At 40.2% G+C, this 23,564-nt stretch overlaps 1 protein-coding gene across 2 annotated transcripts in view; it reads left to right on the top strand.

The window, feature by feature from the left end:
* Positions 1-1,999: 1,999 nt before the first annotated feature.
* The window catches only part of hectd2 (HECT domain containing 2), a 69,008-nt gene continuing 47,443 nt past the window's right edge, over positions 2,000-23,564 (top strand). For both annotated transcript variants that reach the window (XM_084736289.1, XM_084736288.1), the window contains exons 1-5: positions 2,000-2,522; positions 13,633-13,774; positions 22,032-22,170; positions 22,300-22,402; positions 22,610-22,699. In XM_084736289.1, coding sequence (XP_084592415.1) covers positions 2,439-2,522; positions 13,633-13,774; positions 22,032-22,170; positions 22,300-22,402; positions 22,610-22,699 — 558 coding nt within the window. In that variant the 5' untranslated portion in view covers positions 2,000-2,438. The remainder of the gene's footprint in view (positions 2,523-13,632; positions 13,775-22,031; positions 22,171-22,299; positions 22,403-22,609; positions 22,700-23,564) is intronic.

The following is a 23,564-nucleotide window of genomic DNA, read 5'->3' on the forward strand; positions in this document are numbered from 1 at the left end:
GGAAGTACACATTTACATACACATCAAGCGCTCAAAATGCTATTGCGTGTGCACGAGATACATTTTGTTCCCACATTCTGATTGATCTGTGCATGGAGATAAGACAGAGAGCCAGGACAACAGGACAGACTTGTTTTTCTGAGTGTTGAGTAACAGGAAATGTTCATTCTGGAAGGTTCCCATGTTCCCATGAAGTTAAAATCTATGTTTTTATGGGTTTTTATCACATGTTTTGCACTATACATCACCTGTACACCAGGACCCGGCCCAACAATGACAAAAAAGTTGTGTAGTAGATATTCTCAGGTATTTTAATGGTATTTCCTACAAATGATTAAAAACTGTTGATGACTCATCCTGCACTTGGGGGTGTTGCTAAATTTGCGTCCAATGAAATGCTTTCTCACTTACGATGCAGCAGAACATGAAGGAGAATATATCTGTTGACCGGAGTGGACTGCAGTGTTTCTTGGAGCTTCACTGTACAAAAGCACAACCTTATAACTTTATTCACTGATCTGAGTGAAACTGGATCATTTTTAATGGAGAAAATCCCTCTGATGTCCTCCAGCTGCTCAGCTTCAATTCTTGGTTACTTAACAACAGTTTCTTGATGGACAGATAACTTAAGTTTACTCATCGCTAAAGTAGTTAACCAAAACTGTTAGCGAGCTCAGCAAAGGACACATCCACCGGTCACCAGGACAAACACAGACTCAGGGACTGTATTCACTGGGAGCTCCAGATTCATCTAAAAGGAACGCTCCCCTTCCTACATCAATGGACTGTTTTAGCTGCATGGAGTGGGGAATAACACACAGAGCTATTGGCTACTGTAAATGCCAATCAATGTTCACGACAAGTCCCTCCCTAGCTGCCTGTTACACAGGAAACACTTAACCAATAAGCACTCCGCTAGATGTTTCATGCAGACTTTAGCAGTCTGAGTCAAACACAGAGGCTGTATTATGTATATTTGTGGTTGTGTCTCTGTTTTTCTTGCGGTTGGTTTGTAGAACAAACGGCCGACGGCGGTGCTGATCCTCTCTGCATTTCACTGGATACACAAATTTGCTAATTGGAGGATTTTACAACCATTAGTATGCATTTAAGGGACATCAGAATGACAGATTTTTTTTAAATAAATGAAGAGCTGCATTCCACTTCAGTTTCCTGTCAGAGAAAACTTAAGAAACAAGAAAATATTCCCATCTGAGAAGCTGACATAAGAAAATTTGGACACTTCTCATTAAAAAAAAGACTCAAAATGACTCATCATTATCAAAATAGTTGCATATCAATTTAATTAATGATTCATAATAATTCATAAGTAATTGTTTCAGCTCTCTGAAGGACCCCCTGAAAGGTGAGATGAACTTTCTGATGTGCACATCACATTATACAAGAAATGCTTCACAAATGTAATAGTAATACCCCAGATTTGTGTTTTAAATGTGGACAGTCAAAGGAAACATGTTGTCATTGTGTTTAGGAATGAAATAAGATTGTTAACTTTTTTTTTTTCTGGGAAGACAAAAATCTAGAAATGATGGAAAACATTTTATCAGTATAATAAACTTTGTAGCCCAGGGGTAATGTTACTACAGTGTTAGCTGGAATGAAACAGACCTGCAGCCAGATAAACGTGTATTTGTCACACTACATTGTGCAAGAATTGGTCTGGTGAATCATTCATGTTTCTGTGTTTGATTTTAATTTACCCCATGAAATTTTATTTTATTTGTTTTCATTTTGTGGGCTTTCATGATTTCTTTAGTGATTTTTATTCTTGCAGTCATGGCCCTGTTTCAGTTTTTTGTGTAACAGGTTTTATTCTCTTTCTATCTTTCTTTCTTTCTTGACTCCCCCTTTTATTGTGAATCCAAAGCTCCTGTTTCCCGTTATCCCCTCGCTCTGTGCTGTGTGTGTGTGTGTGTGTGTGTGTGTGTGTTGCTGCTGTCTCCAGGCTCTGCTCTCCAGGCGCCTCCTCCTCCTCCTCCAAACATGGCGCCGGCCCGCAGCGCTGCTGCTTCCCCGACAGACGACGCAGAGAGGGACAGAAGGAGGAGAAGAAGGAGCGGGCAGCAGCTCAGCCTCAACGTGTTTTAAAAACTCTTTTAAAACTAACCACAACTTTACACTCTTCACGGAACCAGCGGAGACTTTCCGTGCGGCTTTTGGCGTCAGGCTGTGCGCGTAACGGAGAGCCCACCTGTCCGACGAAGGTAGATTTCACTCCGGTTCTTCTAGGATGTGAATCTCCCTGATTTGTGTGGAATAACGGAGCAGACGGAGACAGACAGACGGTGACTCGGGCTCAGAGCTGGCTCTGCTGAAAACATGTGCAGCCCTGTGAGGAGCACAAACACAGAGGCTGCAGAGGACTGAGAGTCTTTCCAGGGAAAAAACAACTTTTTCCGCTCTTCCACTAAGAGAGGATGGATGGAGAACATTCTGCGCTGTCAGGAGTTGAGAGGGAAAGAGAGAGGCTCCCACCAATTTACAACAGCTCCCCTCCTGCTGTAAGACTTTCTGCTCATTTATCTCACAACTAAGTGATTCATTTCTGTTTGCTGTGCAGAAAAAGGATGTTTTCGTGCTTTAAGATGTGTTGTTGTGATTTAATGAGCAACTTCTTTTTTTCTTAATAAGAAAAAAAACTGCCCTAGTTTTAATTCATATTGTAAAATGACAACATCAGTCTAAATATTGGGGATCAAATCAATATATTCCAACACATTATGATTCCTCAATCAGTATAATATTTTAACATTATGGATAGAAGTACACTGCAGAAGTTCTGTATGATGTAACAGGTAACTTTAGATTAATCTTTTAAAAAATAGAAAAGTAAATAGAAAACTGTTTTTTTTAAAAAAAACACACTTAATTTAAAAATCCCATTGGTTTTTAGAAAACATTAATAATAAAAATAAAAGAATGAAAGCAATATAGTCCATCACTTAATGATGATTGGTGGGTATTGATTAGCCTTGTGTGACACCAGTCTTGTACTGTAAACAGACTCATTTCTTTATTCTACTTCATTTATTTTATTTTACAGCTTTGCATTTATCGTAAATTATCCAAACAACAACAACAACAACAACAACACTTGATGAGTAGAGTTGTTCTGTACCAGTTTCGGAAATAGGGGAGGGTATTGTTAGAGTTTTATTGATATCATCATCGATACTGATGCTGCTTATACCGATACCCATAATTATTGATAATCTTATTGATACCGCTCACTATAATTTGGTGCAGATTAATCAATTAGTCCACCGAAAGAAAATCAGTTACCAACTATTTTGAGAATTGATTGATCATTTCAGTCATTGCTCAAGCAAAACTGTGAAACATTTGCTGGTTCCAGCTTCTGAAATGTGAGGATTTTCTGCTTTTCTTTGTCATTTATGACAGTAAATAAAGAGTTCTGTGGTTTTTGAGTGTTGGTTGGACAAAAGTGGAAATCTGAAGACAGCTCTGGGAAATTTTGATGAGAATTTTTACACTTTTATAGCCATTTAATAGACGAAATGATTAATTGATTTAGTCATCAGTGATGAAACTAATCATTAGCTGCAGCCCTACATGAAACGTTGTGAAAAGATTCAGCAGTTTTTTGTTTTTTTTTTGCTACGTTCCTGCAGAAATAACAAGTTACACTATTGGTGGAGTTTTTTCATTTAGCAGCAAAGTTGTGAAACTTTTTGTTAAAGTGTTACATAAATGCCAGTGTCGTTTGTTCAGGAGCTTATCAATATTTCGTGACTCAACAGACAGGAACTGGTACCAGTTTAGTACCAGTTCTTGATACCCATCCCTCATCGGGAATGCCTCTGATACAGCCTGAAATGCTGCATCAGGTATCAGCAAATAACCAAGTAATTAATTTGCCCTGAAATGAGGGTTGGGGACCAAACTTCGATATTTGTCCGACTGAATCACAGTGCAGATTGTGGTGCTTCATTTTGGAGCCTCAAGCTTGAGCTGTTGACTGAAATAGTTTCACGTTACAGACACAAAACCAAACCGCTATTTACAATTACAGCAACACTCGCTCTACATGTTGCCGGCACCACGTACCGTTAGCTACTGTAAACATGGTCAAAAAGCAAAGTTAAATGGTCCTAAGTGTGGCTGTATTTCACAGTTCTGATAAATGTTTAACAACAGTTGTGTGTAAATGAGGAAACATCTGTTGATCTTTACAAATCAGGACTTGATAGACTAACAATGGCATAACCATCAGTGGAAAATAAAATAGTTTAACTTGAAAAATTGTTTTGAATCATGACTTTAAAATTGAAAGTCATATCGAATCGTGGATTTGGAGAATCGAGACATCTGATGACAGCACTGATGATAATGACATCAGCATCTCCTCAAGTTAGCAAATCTGATCATATTTGAATAAACGTAAACCTGTTAACAGTTAATATGTTGTTCAGTTAGCAATGAAAAAAGTTATTTAATGTTGTCGTCCATCAGTGTGTGGTTCTTTTGTAAATGGGACTGCATTTATGCAGAGGTTTTCTAGTCTTCTGAAAGCTCTTTAGGCACCTGTACTCAAAAGACACCGAACCCTGCCCAAAACCCGACCCTGTTACCTCCCAGAACCATCCAGCACACCCAGTTTAGTTTAACCTGATACAGCAAGCATATGGCATGTTTGCATTTATATACAGCTGTTAGAAAGTAATTATGATATATTTTTGACACACTGGTATCAGACTGGTACATGTTATCAGTTGATACACAAAGATCAGATATGGTAGTTGGTATCGGGAAGGAAAAAATGGTATCAGAACACCTCTAACATTTATTGAGCCGGGCATGGCTGCAGTACAGTAACACATGATTATGTGCATCTCATTTTAATTTTTAACTTTAACTTTATTGTTTCCAAAGGGAGTTTTGTCTCGGAGTCAGGGGAAGACACACAGACATATGATGCATAAAACCTATAAACCTATAAAATGTATGCTTAAACCACATACTGTCTCACATATGTTGTATAGAGTGACAACCAACTAAAGAATTGTAGTTTTCTCCTGTTGGAAAAAGTGATGCCCTGTCTTACATAACGACTCCTGACATCAGCTCCTCCTGCAGCGTCGGATGATGTAATCAGTGTGTTGTTAAATGCATAGCAGCTCACTGAGTGTTGGACCGTCGGACTCTTTATCGGCACGTTTTAAGTTTGATTCTCGGTGTCACTCCGGAGCAGACTGGCGGGGTTTGCAGGCTGGTCGGTTGATGTCATCTCCATTGTGTCAGGGAGCAGGAATGTGCAGATCAGATGGTTTTGACCAATAAACAGTCTGTCACTGCTCAGACCGACTCTGGTTGTGTCTGGAAATGCCATAAAGTGGCTGCGTGCGCTCTCTCTCTCCGCAGCTCGTTTCTCTGGGACCTCAGTCAGACTGATTCTCTGATTCCTCCTCTGAAGCCTTCTGGCTCCTCGAGCTCAGATCGGAGGAAATTCAGGCTCAAAGCTTGGATGAGAAAAAAGGTCTTAGTTACGGTTGGCTGTCATTGTATCGCAGACCAATAAAAATAGACGAATTGGAGACAGCTGGGCCTCACTGAAGACCCCAGCTGTCTGTTTGTTTTCACCTGAACAGAAATTTAACCAGAGCTGCTGTTTCTGGAGGCCGCCTCAGGATTTAAGAAAATCTCACGATGATTTTCTTAACGATATTTTCTCTGGACTTCCAAGAAGAAATGAGGTCTAGTTACATTAGATTAATTTAAATGTGTGCAATCACGGCAAACACCTGGTTGTTCTGGCTTCTCGGTGTAAGCTGCTTGTCTTTATGTAGCCCACATCAGTACATTCAGGTACAACAGGTGTCTCAGTAAGGTGTTATTCCATCATCCAGGTCTGTCAGATCAATGAGCTGCAACCTGCGGCTCCGCAGCCACATGCAGCTGTTTCACCCCTCACCAATGGCTCCCTGTGGCTTTGACAAAAAATATGTGGACAGGAATAATGCTTATTTTTTTTAACATTTTAAATTTTAGTTTTCATTGTTGTAGGCCTGAAGTGATTCTTTAATTGTAAAAGCTGAGAAAACACATAATTCAAGGCGACTGCTGTCACTAGATTTAACAAAAATTAAAACTCAGACTCTCAAGTTTTGACATAAACTAAACAAAGTTTTGCCGAACCTCTTTTGTTCAGATAATTTACTTTTCTTTCGATAAACCTGAAGTTGGAGAGAGAAATTTGTATTTTGAAAATTGTGATTATTTGTCATTATTTGGATGCTTGAAAATGAAATGGTTGCAGTTGAAAATATTAATTAATTAACCATTATTTACTTTTCACTTCAGTGAGACTACCCCCCCCCCCCCAAAGTTGCTTTGAAAGTTAAATGTGTGTCATAGCCCAGGTCTTCAATTTGGCTCCCTTTCCTCTACATTTTGCTGGTTTCTAGTCTTGAGTCTCTTGGCTCGCTGTGGACACCAAATCCAAAAGGAGAAACGTCTCTGAGAATTTAATAGTTGTGCCTCGAGACAAATTTTTCTTTCTTTTATTTGGCTAAAATGGTTCTTTTGTGAATAAATGTTGCAGACCTGTGGGACAAATTACCACAATTCTTCCAAAAAAAAAAAAAAAAAAAAAAAAAAACACATTCCCTAATTTGATGTCTTGTTGATGGCATTGAGTTTTGTCTAACGTGTCTCTCCAAAATAGACATTCAGCTGTTACCTTAAGGTCCCCTCCTCAGTAGCAATATGATCTTAGTCTGTCTGCACCTGTGAGATAACTGTGTTGCTGTGTGTTCGGACGTTTATTCTGGCTTTTCCTTCACTTGGTCACTGATCTGTAGATCATTCATCAGTTTTCAGTGTTGCTTTATTTGACTCAGTGCTTGTTGTCTGCTTCAAACTTGTTTTTTCTGTGTAATGATTGACGCAGCCTCAGCTGACTAAACCTGTAAATCCTTGAACTCTAAATTAAACAGCATAATCAGATATTCCCAATAAAACATCAGTGGGATCTGATGTGGTGCTTCCACCAAGACTCATCTTTGATGGACCTCAGGCTGAATCTCTGACTCTCACTGTCTGATTGGTGAAATTTCTCATTTATCCACATAATTCAACCCAATTTAAAGGAAATATGTGTTGAGAAAAACCTTACTAAAATGCATAGAGCTCTGGATAGTCTTTGAGTGGAAAAGAAAATTTTTTTGGTGATCATCACTTCACAAAGATACGCTTAGATTTTGGCTCCTTTCACTGCTGCAAAGCTGCACCATCAATAGCAGCAGATCAATCAATAATTTCAGTTAAAGGACATGTCAAAATAGAACATTCACATCCCCCAGCATCACACTTATGTAACAAATTGAATTTGCCCAAAGAGACAAAGGCATTTAACTCAGCAGTCTCCTGAAGCTTATTACAGGCGCTAGGAAGACAATAGCTAAAAGCAGTTTCTCCCAGTTCAGTTTTGACTTGTGGCACCTCAAGGACCAACCAGCCCTGAGATCTTGTCTGGTAGAGATTAGAAAGCCATGTAATGAGGGATGTCAGGTAGTTGGGCAGCTTTGAAATGATAGCAAATGCTGCCTTCTCCTAGCAGCCAGGGATGGCCAACCCACTGCCTGGTAAAGATTACAATGATGTGTTCTGAAATATAACAGAAGTCCTGTTGTTATTTGTGCTATTGTTTTCTTAGCTTTGCTTCCTTAGTATAGCTAGTTCGGCTAACTTTGTAACTTGTAAGCATGTGTTGCAGACGTAGACCCTTTTAAACCAGTTTGGATATGTATGTCGGATGCTGTCGGAGCTGATCTGCCTCCTTCCTTCACTGGTGACGGGAGCCAGAGATTTCTTGGCTGAATGAGGCAGTTGGAAGTTGCCATCAGAGCAACAGTGGTGAGCTGGTGAGGATTTTCCCTACTCGCTTGAGAAATTCGGCTTTTCTGCAAGGGGACGCCGTTCTTCATACGCCCCCAACAAGGATGTCATTGTCCACTGTGGAAATTGTCATATTCCAGTTTGGTGCACATTGCCCAACCCAAGCTAGCAATGGATGCATTGACCATTTGTGTTTGTGTTCAGCTCGGCTTCTGAACTCAGAACTCAGCAGAGACTTCGGTTCTTTCTGTCATTTTCCTTCAGCCTCTCTCCTCTTTCCTTCTCGTCTCTGTATATTTATGAATCAGATCAATAAACCTTCCAAATACATGTCAAATTTTCACTCAGTTCAAACATTTTCAACTGACACGATCACATCTTCTCATCAGTTCACCACTCCGGACAAAATTGCATCAAATGTCATCTTTTCCTTGACTTTAAATGCAATGCCACCTCTAAAAGTCACTTCTGGTTTTGTCTAAACACACAGCATGTGTAAAATTTCTGTCTAGTGGCTCTTAAATTTAGTTTTCCTATATGGTGTTTTTCACACCTCGAGAACCAAAGGGACCAGCGGTGGCCTAAATCTGTCACGACTGCTTTCCAGACTCACCCCAGACTTGTGCTGAATGATGCACCAAAATCAGCTCGGGCCTACTTAGATCAATCTTGTGAGTCATCTCTGGACCGAGTGCCGCTAACCAGAGCTGATGTACGGCCTAAATCAACCCAAATCTGCAGACCAAAACCTGTAGTCAAATTTGGCAGCCGCATGCGAGCCAGAGCTGGCTCATATCTGATCCTCTGGTGCCAGAACTGAACCGAATGCGCCGACACTCACGATAATGGCCACGGATTTAACACACGTTTGCCCTGTTTTTGACAGACTGCTGGTCTTGGTTAGTACATCATGTCTGTCTGTCTGATGATTCATCAGCAACCACTTAGAGACATGTCAGAAGTATAAAGCAGTAACATTAAGAAACATTTGTACATGCCAGAGAGAAAAATCATGAGAAAATTAACACAAGAGGACAAAAAAGTTTGCTTATTTTCATAGAACTCAATATTTCTACCATCGGCCTTGACTGTCTCACAATAATCTACAGGATCTGATTAGAGATTAACAGCTGGGAGACAGAGGTGTGTGTGTGTGTGTCAGATGTGTAGCTCCTTTTGGTGTGGTTCCTTTCTTGGTGACAGCGTTTTTTCTCAGAATGAATGACTGAGCGGAGGTGACATCAAAAGACTCACTGAGATAAAGGCCGCTGCTGAAACTGATATTAAATGTCAGACGTGAACCAGGGCGTAGTCAGCAGTGATTTTATCTAGAAAAACTAAGAAAAATACTTGGCAACAACCTTTTTCTTCTTTTTCTTCAGTGAGTCTGTGGTGTCTCTGCTCCACGTTTCCCAGAGATCACCGGTCCATCAGCTGGTGTGGGCGGGGCTGTGACGTTGATAATGAAAGAGTGAGAGAACCATGTGGCTGCTCTGTGGCTTCACTGAGAGAGGAGTGTAATTATACACATGTCACTTATAGGTGCAAGGATGAAGCAAAGCAGCTCTACAAGTCTGCAGACATGCTAGCAGCCCTGTGAGCCTGTGTTTTGGTACTTTTAGGTAAATGCTAAATGTGCTCACATGCTCACAGTTCGGTGTTAACATGCTGAAGTTCAGCAGGTATGTTGCTTGCTGTGTTCAACATATCAGGTTAGTGTGTTAGCTAAACACAACGTATAGTTTAGGCTGAGAATGATACAGGTGTGTTGTCATAAAACAAAGTTTTGGACAAATAAAAATTTTGACCTGATGATGGCGCTATGATGCACTGAATTTAATGACAATCCATAGTTGTGCAGAGATTTTTACTGAAAAACACACAAAAGTCATGCTGAGGCTTTAGGGGAAAAGTTTGGCGATCACCAAAGTCAGATTCATCCTCTCAGGATCATGACTGTTTACTAATTGGTAGCACTTTGGGATCGATCAATCAGCTGGCCATTGTTATCGTCTGGGATTCAGTGTGATTGGGAGATTAGGATGAAGGCTTTTCTGACGCTATTCTGGTGCGGCTGAACACACCAGAAACACGTGATTCAGCTCCACCGCTCGTTTCCAATCACACATAGAGCTGATCTTTATAATAACCTCATGAATTTAAAGCTTTTAATGTGTTCCTGGATAAAAAGCAGTCCCTCCCTCCTGCCTGTTTGCTCTGCTCATCTGTCTCTGTAGACACAACCGACAGATAGGTGGAATAAGAACATAATTTAAAAAACCACAAACAGCAGTGATACTATTTGTAATAAATTGAGTGGATGGCAGATTCATATTTCATCATGTGGAGAAAATAATCTGGGAAGCATAAGATGCATATTTCATTATTTATCAAAATCAGATCATTTATATCACATATAATTTGCGATTTATGTGGTTTATAGTAGATTATCTGAGCCAGATTTGCTTGTGAAGTGTGGAAAAAATAGAAGAGAGACCAAAACTATCGCTGCAGATGACGAGCCGACGCGCTCCATGTTCAGCCCAGCTGATTAACGTGGGCGCTGAATCAGTAGCTGGTGCTTAGCGGCACTTCAGCATGTGATGTGTTTCTGCCATAATACTGCTGTAAGTTACCAACTGCTATAACAGAAAAAACTTCCTCTACATAAACTTAGATGCAGAATTAGATGTGTCTCGGCTGATATGGCTCATAGATAATTGGCAACCAGGACTGATGTGAAAAACGTGATTGATCCACTGAATGTCAGGACCAACGTGGACTGAACAATCGACATTATCATCCCTGGAGCCATGGAGGGCTGCACAATTAATCGCTGTTGCAATAAAATCAAAATATGGCCAAGTACAGTGTCCAAATCACAGAACTAGAATCATCACAGTTTTTTCAAAAATGAAAAATGCATGAGAGCAGCATTATAATAAGGTAATGTGGTGCTGCAGAGATGACCTGACCTAAAAATCTTGTTGTGCAGATGAAAGAAAACATGTTTGTTTGGTTCAGACCTCAATAAATATCACATCATCATGATTTTAATAGTTTATTTTTATTTCAGTGAGCATGAAAATTATAATGCAGAACTGATCACTTCCACTCATCATATCGCATAATCCAATTTCAGTCAAAATAATCTCTGGCAATATGACTTTTTAACCAAACTGTGCAGCCCCAGAGCCATTTCACCAACACCTGCACACTGACGACATTTTGATAAAAGTAACAAAAAGCTGATAAAAGCACTGCTGCACTGGAAGTTCAGTTGAGAATGTGGCTCTTTTTTTTCCTTTGAGCTTGTCATAACTCTTTGATTCAGCCAGCTGCTGAGGGAACAGCTGTGGCATCCAGATGTAAATTTTGTGCTGTTTCACAGATGTTGTTATTTTCACTGACCTCAGTGGATCTGTTGTGTGTGCAGATCAGTGTTATCAAAGTTTGTTTTTGATCTGAAACCTCTCAGATCTCATATCTCATCAATGCCCTTGCAGAGTTTGGGGTGGGAAACTTCTGCCCAGAGACGCAAGATGAATTTGTGTACTGAATGTGTGCGTCTGTTTGTGCATGTTGTGTTGTAACTCCTCTGAAAACTCAACCTGTCACTGTGAGGTTGTTGCTTCACTTCAGATACAAACGGCCCTTTGTGTTTTTTTTCTCTGTGCACAAGAGAGAAGATGTTATAATGACATGGAAACAGTAGAAATTGTGTTTGGTGTGTGTGTGTGTGTGTGTGTGTGTGTGTGTGTGTGTGTGTGTGTGTGTGTGTGCGCACCGATGCCAAGACTGTGTTTTTGTTAAGATTTTTCCTCGGAGTCTCATTTCTTTGGAAAGTGATTCATTTTGAACGGCAGATTAACCGTCTTCCTGCTCCTTCTGTTCTGCAGCCCCTGAACACATCGCTGCTGCTGGAGTGTGTGTGTGTGTGTGTGTGTGTGTGTGTGTGTGTGTGTGTGTGTGTGTGTGCGTGTGTGTGTGTGAGTGTGAGTGTGTGTGCGCTGCTGTCAGGAGCGGCTGCTGTGCATCTGTTGATCTCTCCACCTCTCATCCCTCCTCCTCCTGTAGTTTCTCTCCTCTCCATCCGTTCTTCCGGTTCTTCCTGTCTTCTTTTCTTCTCCCTCATGTTTTTCTCTTCTTGTCTTTTACCTTTTATTCTTCATGTTTATTTTCCCTGTCTTATCAGCATCAATTTCCTTATTGTCCATCTCTCATTCCTCCTTTCTTGCCTCTTCCCTTTCTTTTATCCTCTTCCCATTCCTCCATTCCTTACTTTTCCCTCTCTATCCCATCATCTTTTTATTTTTTTCTTTTACCCTCATATCCCCTTTTCCTTGCCCTACTTTACCTCATTCCACCTCTCCTTTTTGTTTTGTAATTTCCATTTTCTCCTCCCTCCTGTTAATCCCTCCTTCCTCCCCTCTTCATGTCTTCCTCTGAAGGCTCTCGTAGCTTCTCTGCAGCCTGCAGAGAGACATAAAACCTGAGTGAAACACCGGAGGGACCAGGAGGTGATTAATCACAGCCAACTTTTACCAAATGTTCTATTAGATCAGTTTTGGTTCGATTGTCACCGTCTGTTGATGCAGCTGAAAGTCTGGATTGATTTAAGAAGTTCCAGTTCTGGTGAGAAACCTCAACAACTGAGAGTCGGTTCAGTGAGTTTATGAGAAAACTTGTTCTCTAACTTTGTCGAGCACCAGCTGCTACTTGGTGTTTATTTAAGAGGCTTTGCAGAAAAATGTAAAAGAAACAAAAACACATCAATCAATTAGTATATTTTTGTTCAAACGTTTTACATTATTGGCCATCTCTGACCTCATTTTTCATCAGTAATAAATAGAAGTTACTTTTTAAAATGGCTTTTATTTGCATTACTGGCCATTTATCCACATTAATAATAATAATACTCATATGTCATACATATATCACAGGTACATTTACACCTTAAAATCTAATTTTTTTTATGTGTATTTTGATTAGATTTGTCATCATTTAAGTTAAAAATCTTTATCTAATTTGTGTTATTAGTTATTTTCTCTGTAAGAGTCTGAGCGTCTGAGGTTTATTCTTGCTGTTGGTGTCCAGAACAGAATCAGAGATACTTTATTGATCTCCGGGGGGAAATTGGTTGAGTTACAGTTGCTCCCATTCAAGAATAGAAGTATATATAAGCATGTATAACAAGTATAAGAAAATATAAATAAAAGTAATAAGTATGTAAAAATCTGAATAATTAAAAAAAAAGAAAGTAAGATGTGTTTTACAATATAAAAATGTGTATACAGTATATACAACAGTGTATACATAGATAGTGTAAACACAATAATGCTGAAGATAGAGGATATAATAAGTGTGTTAAATGCAAGAGTGTAAGAGTGATATGTTGGCTGAAATGCACAGTATAAGTAAATAAATGCAGTGTATTGCACTATTAAGTAATTATTGCACTGAATATTGCAAACTCAGAGAGACTAACATGTGAGTTTATGATGAACTGCAATACATATTAAATTGGCACCCAGGTATTGTGACAGTATGGAGTCAGGTGATAATTGTATCATCCCAGCCCTGCTAGTATTTTAAAAATATTTCATAGACACATATAATGTTGCCTATGTAAACATTTTCCGACACTGATTATTTTCAGTGTTGGTGTCCCTCAGAACATACTTCGTCTTCAAAACACAGAATGCATTTTTCTTCTCTGTTCCTCTCGGTGATGATGTCATCTTCCTGCGTCAGGGTTTGGGGCGAGGAGCTAAGCAGCCGTTTCCGTCTCTGGGCACCTTCATCTCCACGCTGAGCCAGAGGAGGGACGCAGGGGGGAGGGGCTTGACCGGAGGCATGACGGGCACCCTGACCAGCACCCAGTGGCTCCGACACGGTGAGTTCAAGTCCAGCTCTCTGGGACCAAATGAGTGACATCATCATTTCATCAAACAGAGCAGCGGCTGAGCTTGATGCTTTGGTCCATAAAATCAGGTGAATTCTGTTTTGAGGAGCTAAGAGGACAAGGTCATAAGGGAAACAAACAAAAAATCAAATCCCAAATATTATTTTCACTTGTAGCTTTTGAGCTTTTTCTTTTCCTTTAAATGAGAAAAGAAGTTTGCCAACAGTGTGAGATCTCTGCCTTCGGTCCAGGAACAGATTGATGCACCAGCTTTAAGAAGAATGTTGCAGAAAGATGACTATTGTGAAAAACGTGAAATAATCAAGGAAAATTTGAGACTCAAAAATTAGGCCAATGGACTTGATGAAACTGTGACACGTTGCTGTGGTGACCTAGATTTTATTCTTCTCTCAAATTTGGATCTTTCTCTGAGCTTTCTTACAAATTCAGTTGTCTGCTCTGCCTTAGAAAAACATTTTGTATTGTTGTCATTTTTTTTCCCCAAAAACAGATTCAGGGGAAAAAAAACAACTGGCACACTCATGTCTTCATCTTTTTCACTGGTTTGATTTGTAACTGATGCTGAGCTGACATTTTTTCGTTTTAGTGTAAAAGTGTAACTGCTGTCTTATTGAAGGCTGCACGCATGAATGAGAGAAATGTTAACACTAAGAAAGAAAACTTGTGTCCATCTCACATGCTCTGATGAAGGCTTCACACTGCACCACATACAGCAGCTCCATCAGTGTCCCTGTTCTTCTAACAAGAACCTCTCTTGTGTCATTTCTGGAGGAAAGTCCACGTATGGAGGAGGTGGAGTGGATGGATGACTCAAACAAACACAGGACTTTCACTCAGGAGATTCATGTCCCTTGTGTCAACCGTTACTTCTTTTTAAGAGGTTAAGTTAGTTACATGACTTACATACGTATCTAAGTTGCATGACTTAAGTTCTGTAACTCAAATCATGATCTATTCCCAAATCCAACTAGTTTTATGCCTTTATTTTAGGGCTGCAGTGCAATAAGATCACAACACGGTCAAGTGCAATGTCCAAATCACAAACCAAATTACATTTTTTTAAAAAGGAAAACTGTATGAGAAAACAGCATCATAAGGAGCTTCTGTGGTGCTGCAGAAATGCTCTGCCTTAAAAATCTTGTTCTCCAGATGAAAGAAAACAAACAGAAAACATGTTTATTCAGTCCAGACCTCAGTAAATATCACATCATCACTGAATTGTTTCAGTGAACATGAAAATTGTAATACGAAAACTGATAATTTCCACTAATTGTATCATATATTACAATCACAATTTCAGTCAAAATAATCAAAATGACTTAGAATTTTTTATAACCAGATCATACAGCCTTACTTCATTTTATTATTGCAAACTTGACTGCAGAGCCCTGCATGTGCAAGAATTGATGAATTACCAGGCTGTATGCTATTATTTGTTTTTCTGATAATGAAATTATAGCTGATAAATATGAGTTCTAATAATATCTTCATTCGACAGATTATGTCAAAGCATTTAGTTTCCAGATTTCTTCTGGAAAAGGTTTGTGATGAACTTTACTAGAAAAAATAATTGAATATTTGAAGAGTCAGAATCGTCCATCTTTGCTTGGTACATTTGAGCCTTTCTTATACTCAGCTGTGCATAAACTACAAGTTGTGTGAACTTCTTAAAACGTGTAAAACTTAACAGTGATTTTATTGGCATCAGCCATGAGAAGCAGGTAATTATCAGTTATCAGTACTGGCTGAAAAAAAAATCATGCATCTCTAGTTCCTACAGCATCGTAGTTTGATGTGTTGGAGCCACTGAACAAGCCAACGTAATGGACGATTTGGGATTCAGAAAGTTTTGGCAGTAAAACACGTAGCGCGCTTTATTCAAAATTAAATCATATGATGCTTTGACTTTTGACTTCAAGTTGTGCAGTCAGCTACAACAAGTCAGCACTTTCTCAGATGCTTATAAAGTCCTTTCATTTGCCTCCATTTAAGTTAATTTCAAAGCAAATGTTGCCAGTAAAGCAGCTCCGCAGTTTGAATGTCAGCGTGGTGCGTTCACTGTCTGACTGTCTTTGTTCTCTGAGACACTGTGGTCTCCGTCTCTGTCTAGGATGTAATGATGTGTTACTTCCTCTGTTTACAGTGCGCTTGATGTATGTATGTACTCAGACTGTGTTTATGTTGAGCTGTGAGCAGCAGAAACTCAAATGGAGGGTTTTCAGAAAAGAGAAGAGAAGAAGAAGGAAAGCGGTTCATGTTTTCCAGCCGATGACCATGTATTTTAAAAATGTCGCAGTGTGCAGAAAATCACAGGATCACACTTCTAATTAGATAGTTACAGGCTCTTTATGGGGCGATTCAGGTCTGAGCTGACTCACAGTTTAAGCTTCTTTTCTTGATTTTCCTCCTGTTTCACCTTCATGGTTCAGGAAGATTAGAGAGCTGAATTTAATCAGTCATCAGAAATCAGATTCTCTGTTGAAAGGTGTTTGAATATTCAGCTTTCTCAGTGTGATTCAGAGGAAAGTTTACTTTGGTTTATTGAATTTAAGTTAATCAAATTCTCAGAAGATCAGAATCAGAGAGGTAAATTTAATTAAATCAAAATTTTCAGTTGCTGCTACAGAGAAAAGAGATGAAAAAAAGATGAAACCCGTCTTCTTGATGGCGGTGATTTGACATTAAAGGGAATGTTCCTTCCCGTTAAAGGCGAGGTTATTTCTGACTGCCGTGAGAACGCAGACCCAGCGGAGCGCTCACCAGCCCGCTTTGTCACCACGGCTACTGATGCCAGAATAATTATGCAAACCTCCACCCCAAATGAAAACCATATGAAAGTGAAAACGCTCAACACACACACACACACACACACACACACACACACACACACACACACACACACACACACACACACACATTAGATAGCGTAGCATTCCTCGGGCCCGTTACACTCGCTGGATAATCACCACAATTTGCTATTTCATCTGTAAAGTATTACAGGAGGTTTGTATTTCCTTTTAATATTGTCAAATATGGTTTTGTGTGCTGCGGCCGAGCCAAGCTGAGATCCGTCTGAGTCTCATTTCGGGATCGGAAAACAATGACACCTTTTCTAGAAACACTGGCATCAAAGCGCAGCTTGTTGTGGAAAAAGATTCAAAATTTTATTGGTCTCAGCAGAGAAACTGAGGCGCAGCAGCAGCACACAGGGACTGGATACAGTGAAGGAAAGAGCAGAACTGCTCCTATAAAACACTTGTTTCTGTCTCATTTGAAGGTCAGATATCACTGTGCTGCACTTTTACCTTGCAGCAAGAAGGTCCTGACTGACTTCAAATCTCATCTCCTGTGTGGAGTTTTCATGCTCTCCCTGTGTTTGCCCGGGTTTCCTTTTTGTCTAACAAAAACATGTATGTGAGGTTAACTCTCCTGTCAGTGCCCTTCACTGAGATGCTGGCTGAGAACTGGAGTTGGTCTCTCAGGGCTTCCCCCAACTAAGTTGTTAGGGCCGGTGTCAAGTATCTGATGACGGGTCTTTTCTGATGAGGGCCTGGGGTGGGCCAGCATCAAAGGTACAGTTCACCCCAAAATCAAAAATACATATTTTTCCCCTGGTCTGTAGTTCTATTTATCCATCCAGATAGTTTTGGTGTGACCTGATATCAGCTGTAGAGATGTCTGCCTTCTCTAAAATATAATGTGACTAAATGGCACTTTAGTCCCACTTGTGGTGCTCAAAACGCCAAAAAATACATTTTAAAAATGTTCCAAAATCATGACCCGGTTACTCAAGATAGTCCACAGACGTTGTTGTGAACAGTTTCATGCAGGAACTATTTGCAGTAGAATCTACCAGAACTACATTGTGACTTTTGGAACGAGACGCTGGTTTTGAGTTTTTCAAATGTATATTTTTGGTGTTTTGAGCACCACGAACCGAGTGCTGCCTGGTTCCATGATAGTGTAAAGAAAGTAGACATCGCTACTGCCAATATCTCCAAAACTCTGCAACTCAGCAGGCCAGGAGGAAAATATGCATTTTTGATTTTGGGGTTTGTGAAATAAATTCTGGGATTTGTGGTTACCTGCCAGGTAATTCGCAAAAAAATTGTGTTGTGAGGGTCAAACAAACACAGGACTTTCACCCAGGAGACTGGGGTTCATGTTCATTTAGTGTGAAACCAAGAACCAGCATTGACTTCTTTTCAATACATATGTAACATAACATTCTTAGGTTATGTACGTGAACTTTAATCCAAATCATGTTCTTTTCCTAAACGTACCCAAGTTGTTTTTTTGCCTTCATTTTAAAATCCTACCCAGACATTACATATTTATTATTGCTAACTTGACCATGCAGCCTTGCATGTGCAAAACTGATGTTAGAGGGGTACCTGCTGCACCTTAGTCTGAAGCCACTGATGATGCTGTATTTGCTGTATTTGATGTGTTGGGAGTGAGAACATGTTGCCTATTAACACCTGGTAATAACGTGATCCGTCTCTGGATTCATTATCTGGATAATGACATCTGATCCACAGGTCTTTGCATTTTACTCCTGGTTTTTTAATGAGCATTCTCATTATCTCAGGTCTGCCTGTACTGTGCTTGGATCTCAAGGTACAGATTAGTCAGGGAGGGCTGATGGACTTGTCAACAAACATGGTACATCCCAGGTCAAGGAAAGCAATGCTATGGATGAACGTAATTCTTTTTTTGAGAGGGAAGACTTGGTAGCTCCTGCTAATACTTGTAGTTTTCGAAGATCTTGTTTGAGCTATCAAGAAGAAGTGAAGTTCATGAACCTTTCATTTTGCTGGGCGTAAAAATGTTTTCAAGCTGTACGGATTGCACTTACATTGAGACCCGATCACAGTGAGAGCCTGACCATCTCCAAATCTGATCTACCTGATCCAGTCGTGTTTCTAGAACTGTTTCATTTTGTAAGACTTGAACTCCTCATCAGGTCTCCTGTCTTGCTGGGTGGCCATACATGGTTAACAGCTCATTGTCAGTCTGATGTTAGTGAACCTCAGCAGGGACAATAGTATGAATTAATGGATGGCACTCGAGGATAACAAGGTTGTCCTCTCACCCATCTCCCAAAAGAAAATCAAAGGCTTTGCTCATGTAAACTTTGATGAAAGAAGACAGAGGAGAGGGTGGAGGATCTCAGAGGTCTTGAAGGTGACCCATGTGATTAAAGGGCGTCATGACAACCAAGGTTTGTTGCTGTCAGGACTAAATTGGGTGATGCACAAGCTGACAATGCAGGCATAATTAGGAATTAGTGAAGGAGGGAGAGGGAGGGCAAAGGTGCAAAGATGCAAGGACGAGGGTCACGAGCATTTTCTTCTCCTCTTATCTTCTGCTTTCATCAGCTAAAACAGCCAAAAAACAAATGTCATGGCCAGGTTGCTATGAAACATGCTGGAAATTCAGGGTCCCCAGAGGGTGACTCACTCTGTGACTCACTGTGATTTTTGATGAATCTCTGATCCACCCTGCAGCACTGCCATCAGGAACCTTTTTTCCCATGACGAGCCATCTATATTTCTTATACCGAAGTGTCAGCACGCCGAGGTCCCCGCCTTTACCTGCCACCCCAACTCAATGCTCGCCCACTCACTGGCAAGATCCTCTCCCTGGCTTAAGGAGAGGTCACCTCTTCCAGATGAGATGTTTTTGGGAGATTCATGGAGGGTGTGAATTGCTCTTAGTCTTGCCCCTCCTCTGGGACCAATTTGCCTTGGGACACCCCACCAGGGGTTTCTGCCCCTGGTAACACAGGTGCAGTTATCACAGGCACACCTTGGGATCTCCCACGAGGAGCTGGAAAATGTTGGAAAATTCATATCAACAGTATTTTTTAGGAATCATGACAAAAGTGACCTCATCTACACACTTTCTCTCATGCACAGCTCTTGTTGCGCTCCAAGGAAAGAGGAATTTTCTTTGAATTGCCCACAATTTCTTGTAATTTCCCAATATAAGTTTTTTTAATTTCTATTTATGTGTATTTTCCTTTGTCTTCTAGCAACAAACTGTTTAAGAATAGTTTCTGTGGTGGGCCTGTAAACCTCATTGAGCTATTATGATAAATTATGTTCTTTATTTGATCGTAAGTTTCAAAAACAGTTTTACAAAGTGCTCAAACGGGGTAAAAACAAAGTATATTGATAAATGCAAAAAAGATTAAAGGGCAAACAATAAAGCAATAACAAATTAAACAAAAAAAAGGATTTATTGATACAAAACATACCAGTAAAAAAAAAGCGCCACCCTCTGGTCAAACATCTTAGATCTTTAGTTCCTCCACTGTTGACACAAAATGAAACGTGGATTCCTGTGATCTAACACCTGATCGTGTGGTCATTTATCCGTCTGTCTGCCTCTGTACTTGTTCCCCTTTTATCTTCTGCCTGGGCAATCTGTCCACCACAGAATGGACACCCACAATGCACCTGGACAGGCCTGCTGGTGACTATTGTTACTGTGGAGATGGGTACAATAGGAGGCTAATTATAAACAGAATGGATGGATGGTCAGAAGTGTGGGAGGATGGGCGAATGTGTGTGTTTCTGTAGTTGTATTCACACAGTGCAGTCTGGCCTCTGTGATTACACACTGATTGAGGTTAATAGCTATTGTTTGTGCCTTTGTGTGGTGTGTTTGTGTGTGTGTGTGTGTGTGTGTGTGTAAGCAGAATCATCAATGACATCTCTTTCTCTGTCTGGCTCTCTTTCGCCGTCTGTGCTCCTTCCTCCTTTTGTCTTGTTTGTTTTCACAGATAGGAACGATAAAACTATTCTGTTTTGTTTGCTGTCAAGCAATTTGATCTTTTTTTAAAAAAAATCTTTTTCCTCTGTCTTTGATTTAAACCTCTTTGAACTACAGCTCTGCTATGAGCAGTCATCAGGACTTTGATGTCTTTATCAAAGTGTTGTCTACTTTGATAAATTTATGAATGGACTGATGAACCATTTTTCATCATTCATAAACCCAGTGAGTTTGAAACAACCAGCAAAATTATAACATATGGTGATATACAGCCAGCAGACTGAAGGAATATTAAAAAGTAGAGAGTTGTATTTATTTATTTATATTATTATTAACAATCAGATGAGCTTTAAGCCTAATAATCATGCGTTTTGTCACCTTTTGTTACCCAGTCTGTTGGAGGCCACATTGTAACCTTTGTCTTGGCTCAAAAACTGATATTTATAGAAAACTTTAATTTAATCTTAAACCAGAGCATCTGCGGATTAATTCATACCCGGTATATTATGATCTACTAAAATTAGGCACCATATCAGATGAGAATCTCACTTTTTGTTAACATTGCTGCCATCTTGACTGTATGGGAGCTGAGAGGCATATTTGAGTTAGATTCAACTCTTCTTTGCTGGAGAGGGAGACAGGATTTTTATTTTGTATATAGTGTGTCACAAAACAATCTTTAAATTGAGAAGTTTGGACTTATCCTCCAGTTTATTGTTCACTTGTTAAGTTTTCTTATTTAAGTTACAAACTCAGTATGCTTGGCTATGACACTACTACACTATTCTATGCATCTTAAAGAAAACTAGACAATACTTTGCAAAAACTTTGCAAATCACTGCTGGTAACATCTGGCAGCTGTGGTGGCATTGCAGTAGGTGCTTCGCCATCTTTTGCCATGTGGAACTGTTTGCACTCTTAGTCACAATTATGATTTGAGAGCTACTGTGATCCATTTATAAAGATCTGAGTTAGCAGGAAACACAATTCCTGAATAAGCTCAAAAGGCAACAATTGTAACGTCCTCTTGAATGTCCACAAGGTTAATTTAACTCAATAAAGTCTTTCTTCTAGAGCCAATATAGTCCACCAGAAATGTCCAACATAATGTTTAGCATTTTGACTGTGATTAACATTCTTATTTGAATGAAAAAGAAATAAATCTGCACACCAAAAAAGCTCCCGTCCATTTTGGTGTGCAGATTTTTTCCTTCTTTAGTCAAGTATTTTTGTGATCCAGCTCCCAATCCACTGGGCTCAGGGATGTGTGTGTCTTTTGCACATTGTTTAAGAAGAGGACATTACCACATTTATATCCATAGAGATTTTGAAATATGAAATATTTGAATCAGTTGGACATCATAAAGCTCAAAGTGCTTCACAGTGAAGTGAAGAAACAAGTGAATAAATGGGTGAGTTATTGTGTTTGTGTGTGTCTGTCACTCAGGGAGAGAGCTGCCTCCGATCTGCAGTGATGTTCGTCAGAAGCAGCGGCTCTCCGTTGACACTCTGCCCCCAGAGGTCAAAGCTCCGTTCCCCTCAGACCCCATCATTCCCCTGCGCACCAAGACCACCAAGGAGTTCCAGTGAGTTTCCAGCCCCTGAACTGACCCAGAACATTAAGAAAACAACCCCCCCACACCCTACCCCCCTCACTTTTGATACTTGAAACAGGCTAAAACAAACAATTACAAAGCATGTGTTTGTGTTCCCAGGGAGGACATGGAACATGCCGTCCAATCAGGTGACTGGAGGGAGGTCCGAGAGTTTTACCTGACCACCTTCGACTCCTTCATAGAAATCAACGCTGCCTTCAAGGTAGAACACATAAACACACACACACAGTCTGGCTCTCAGCTGAAGGCCTGTTGTGAGAAAACTGTTTTAGCTGCTGTTAAAATTTCCCCAGACGCCATAACCATTTTACGATGGGAAAACATTTTTTTTTCTGCTGTTTTCCTCCTTTTTTCTCATGCTCTCGCCTTCTCTTTTTTCCTCATTTTCTTCACCCTTCTCTTATTCCAGCGAGAGGCGAACGGATCGTTTAACACCACCGACGACTCAGGAGTCAACGCCAAGTTTGTCAACGCTGTTTATGACGCACTGCTCAGCACAGTAAGCATGTGACAGCAAGACCACACCCACAAACAAAGGAAATGTCACCTTGATGGCACATATTTGAACGGATGTGTTTTATCATGACGTCAAGTCTGTAAAAGAGTTCATAGCCTTTATATAAGTTTACATGCATTCTATAAAACTTGAAATTATTGCTGCCTTGATGAGCGGCCGGGCAGTGCTTATTAATAAACGCAGCCTGGTCTCATGAAAAGGTGTATGGATAACACGGCAATATCTTAGGTCACATTCAGACAGAATCAGACGGCAGTCATCTCTTTCATTTTGAACTGGGTAAGTCCTTTTAGGCTGTGGATGCCTAAAACGTGGTGGGCAACTTTTTTAGTCGGCCTGAAATATCACTGAAAAGGCACACTATCCAGGCAAAATTCATGATGATACTCTGCATTTAGGTCAAGCTTGTAGTTCGTGCTGCGAAATAGAGACGGACACCAAGAAGCGTCAGGGAGAGAGAGAGCATGCAGCTGTAGGCAATCGAGGTACAGACTGAATAGGGAGAGGGAGCAATGCTGTGAGAGAGCTGGTGAATTGGCGAAATAAAATGTTTTTTTCTGATTCTTTCACAGCAGTTATATTCTCATACCCCCTCAGATCGCTGCACAACTCTAAACACCACAACAACTGATTCTGTCTGGATGTGGCCTTAAAGGTGGAGTAGATGATTCTGGAGAAAGATAGCTGGTTTTTGAGTCAGATTCCCAGGTTGTCAAATACAGACATGTTGGGTTGGGGGTCTCAGACCGAGCAAGCAGTGAGTGAGGCTCAACAGTCAACTTCCTTTCTCCAGAATCAGTTCTTCTTTCCGCATTTCGTTTTATCACAGTGCCTTTTTTGCTTGTCA

Source organism: Lutjanus erythropterus, chromosome 14, assembly GCF_056507025.1.
Source record: "Lutjanus erythropterus isolate fLutEry1 chromosome 14, fLutEry1.hap2, whole genome shotgun sequence".
Classification (NCBI taxonomy): Eukaryota; Metazoa; Chordata; class Actinopteri; order Lutjaniformes; family Lutjanidae; genus Lutjanus; species Lutjanus erythropterus.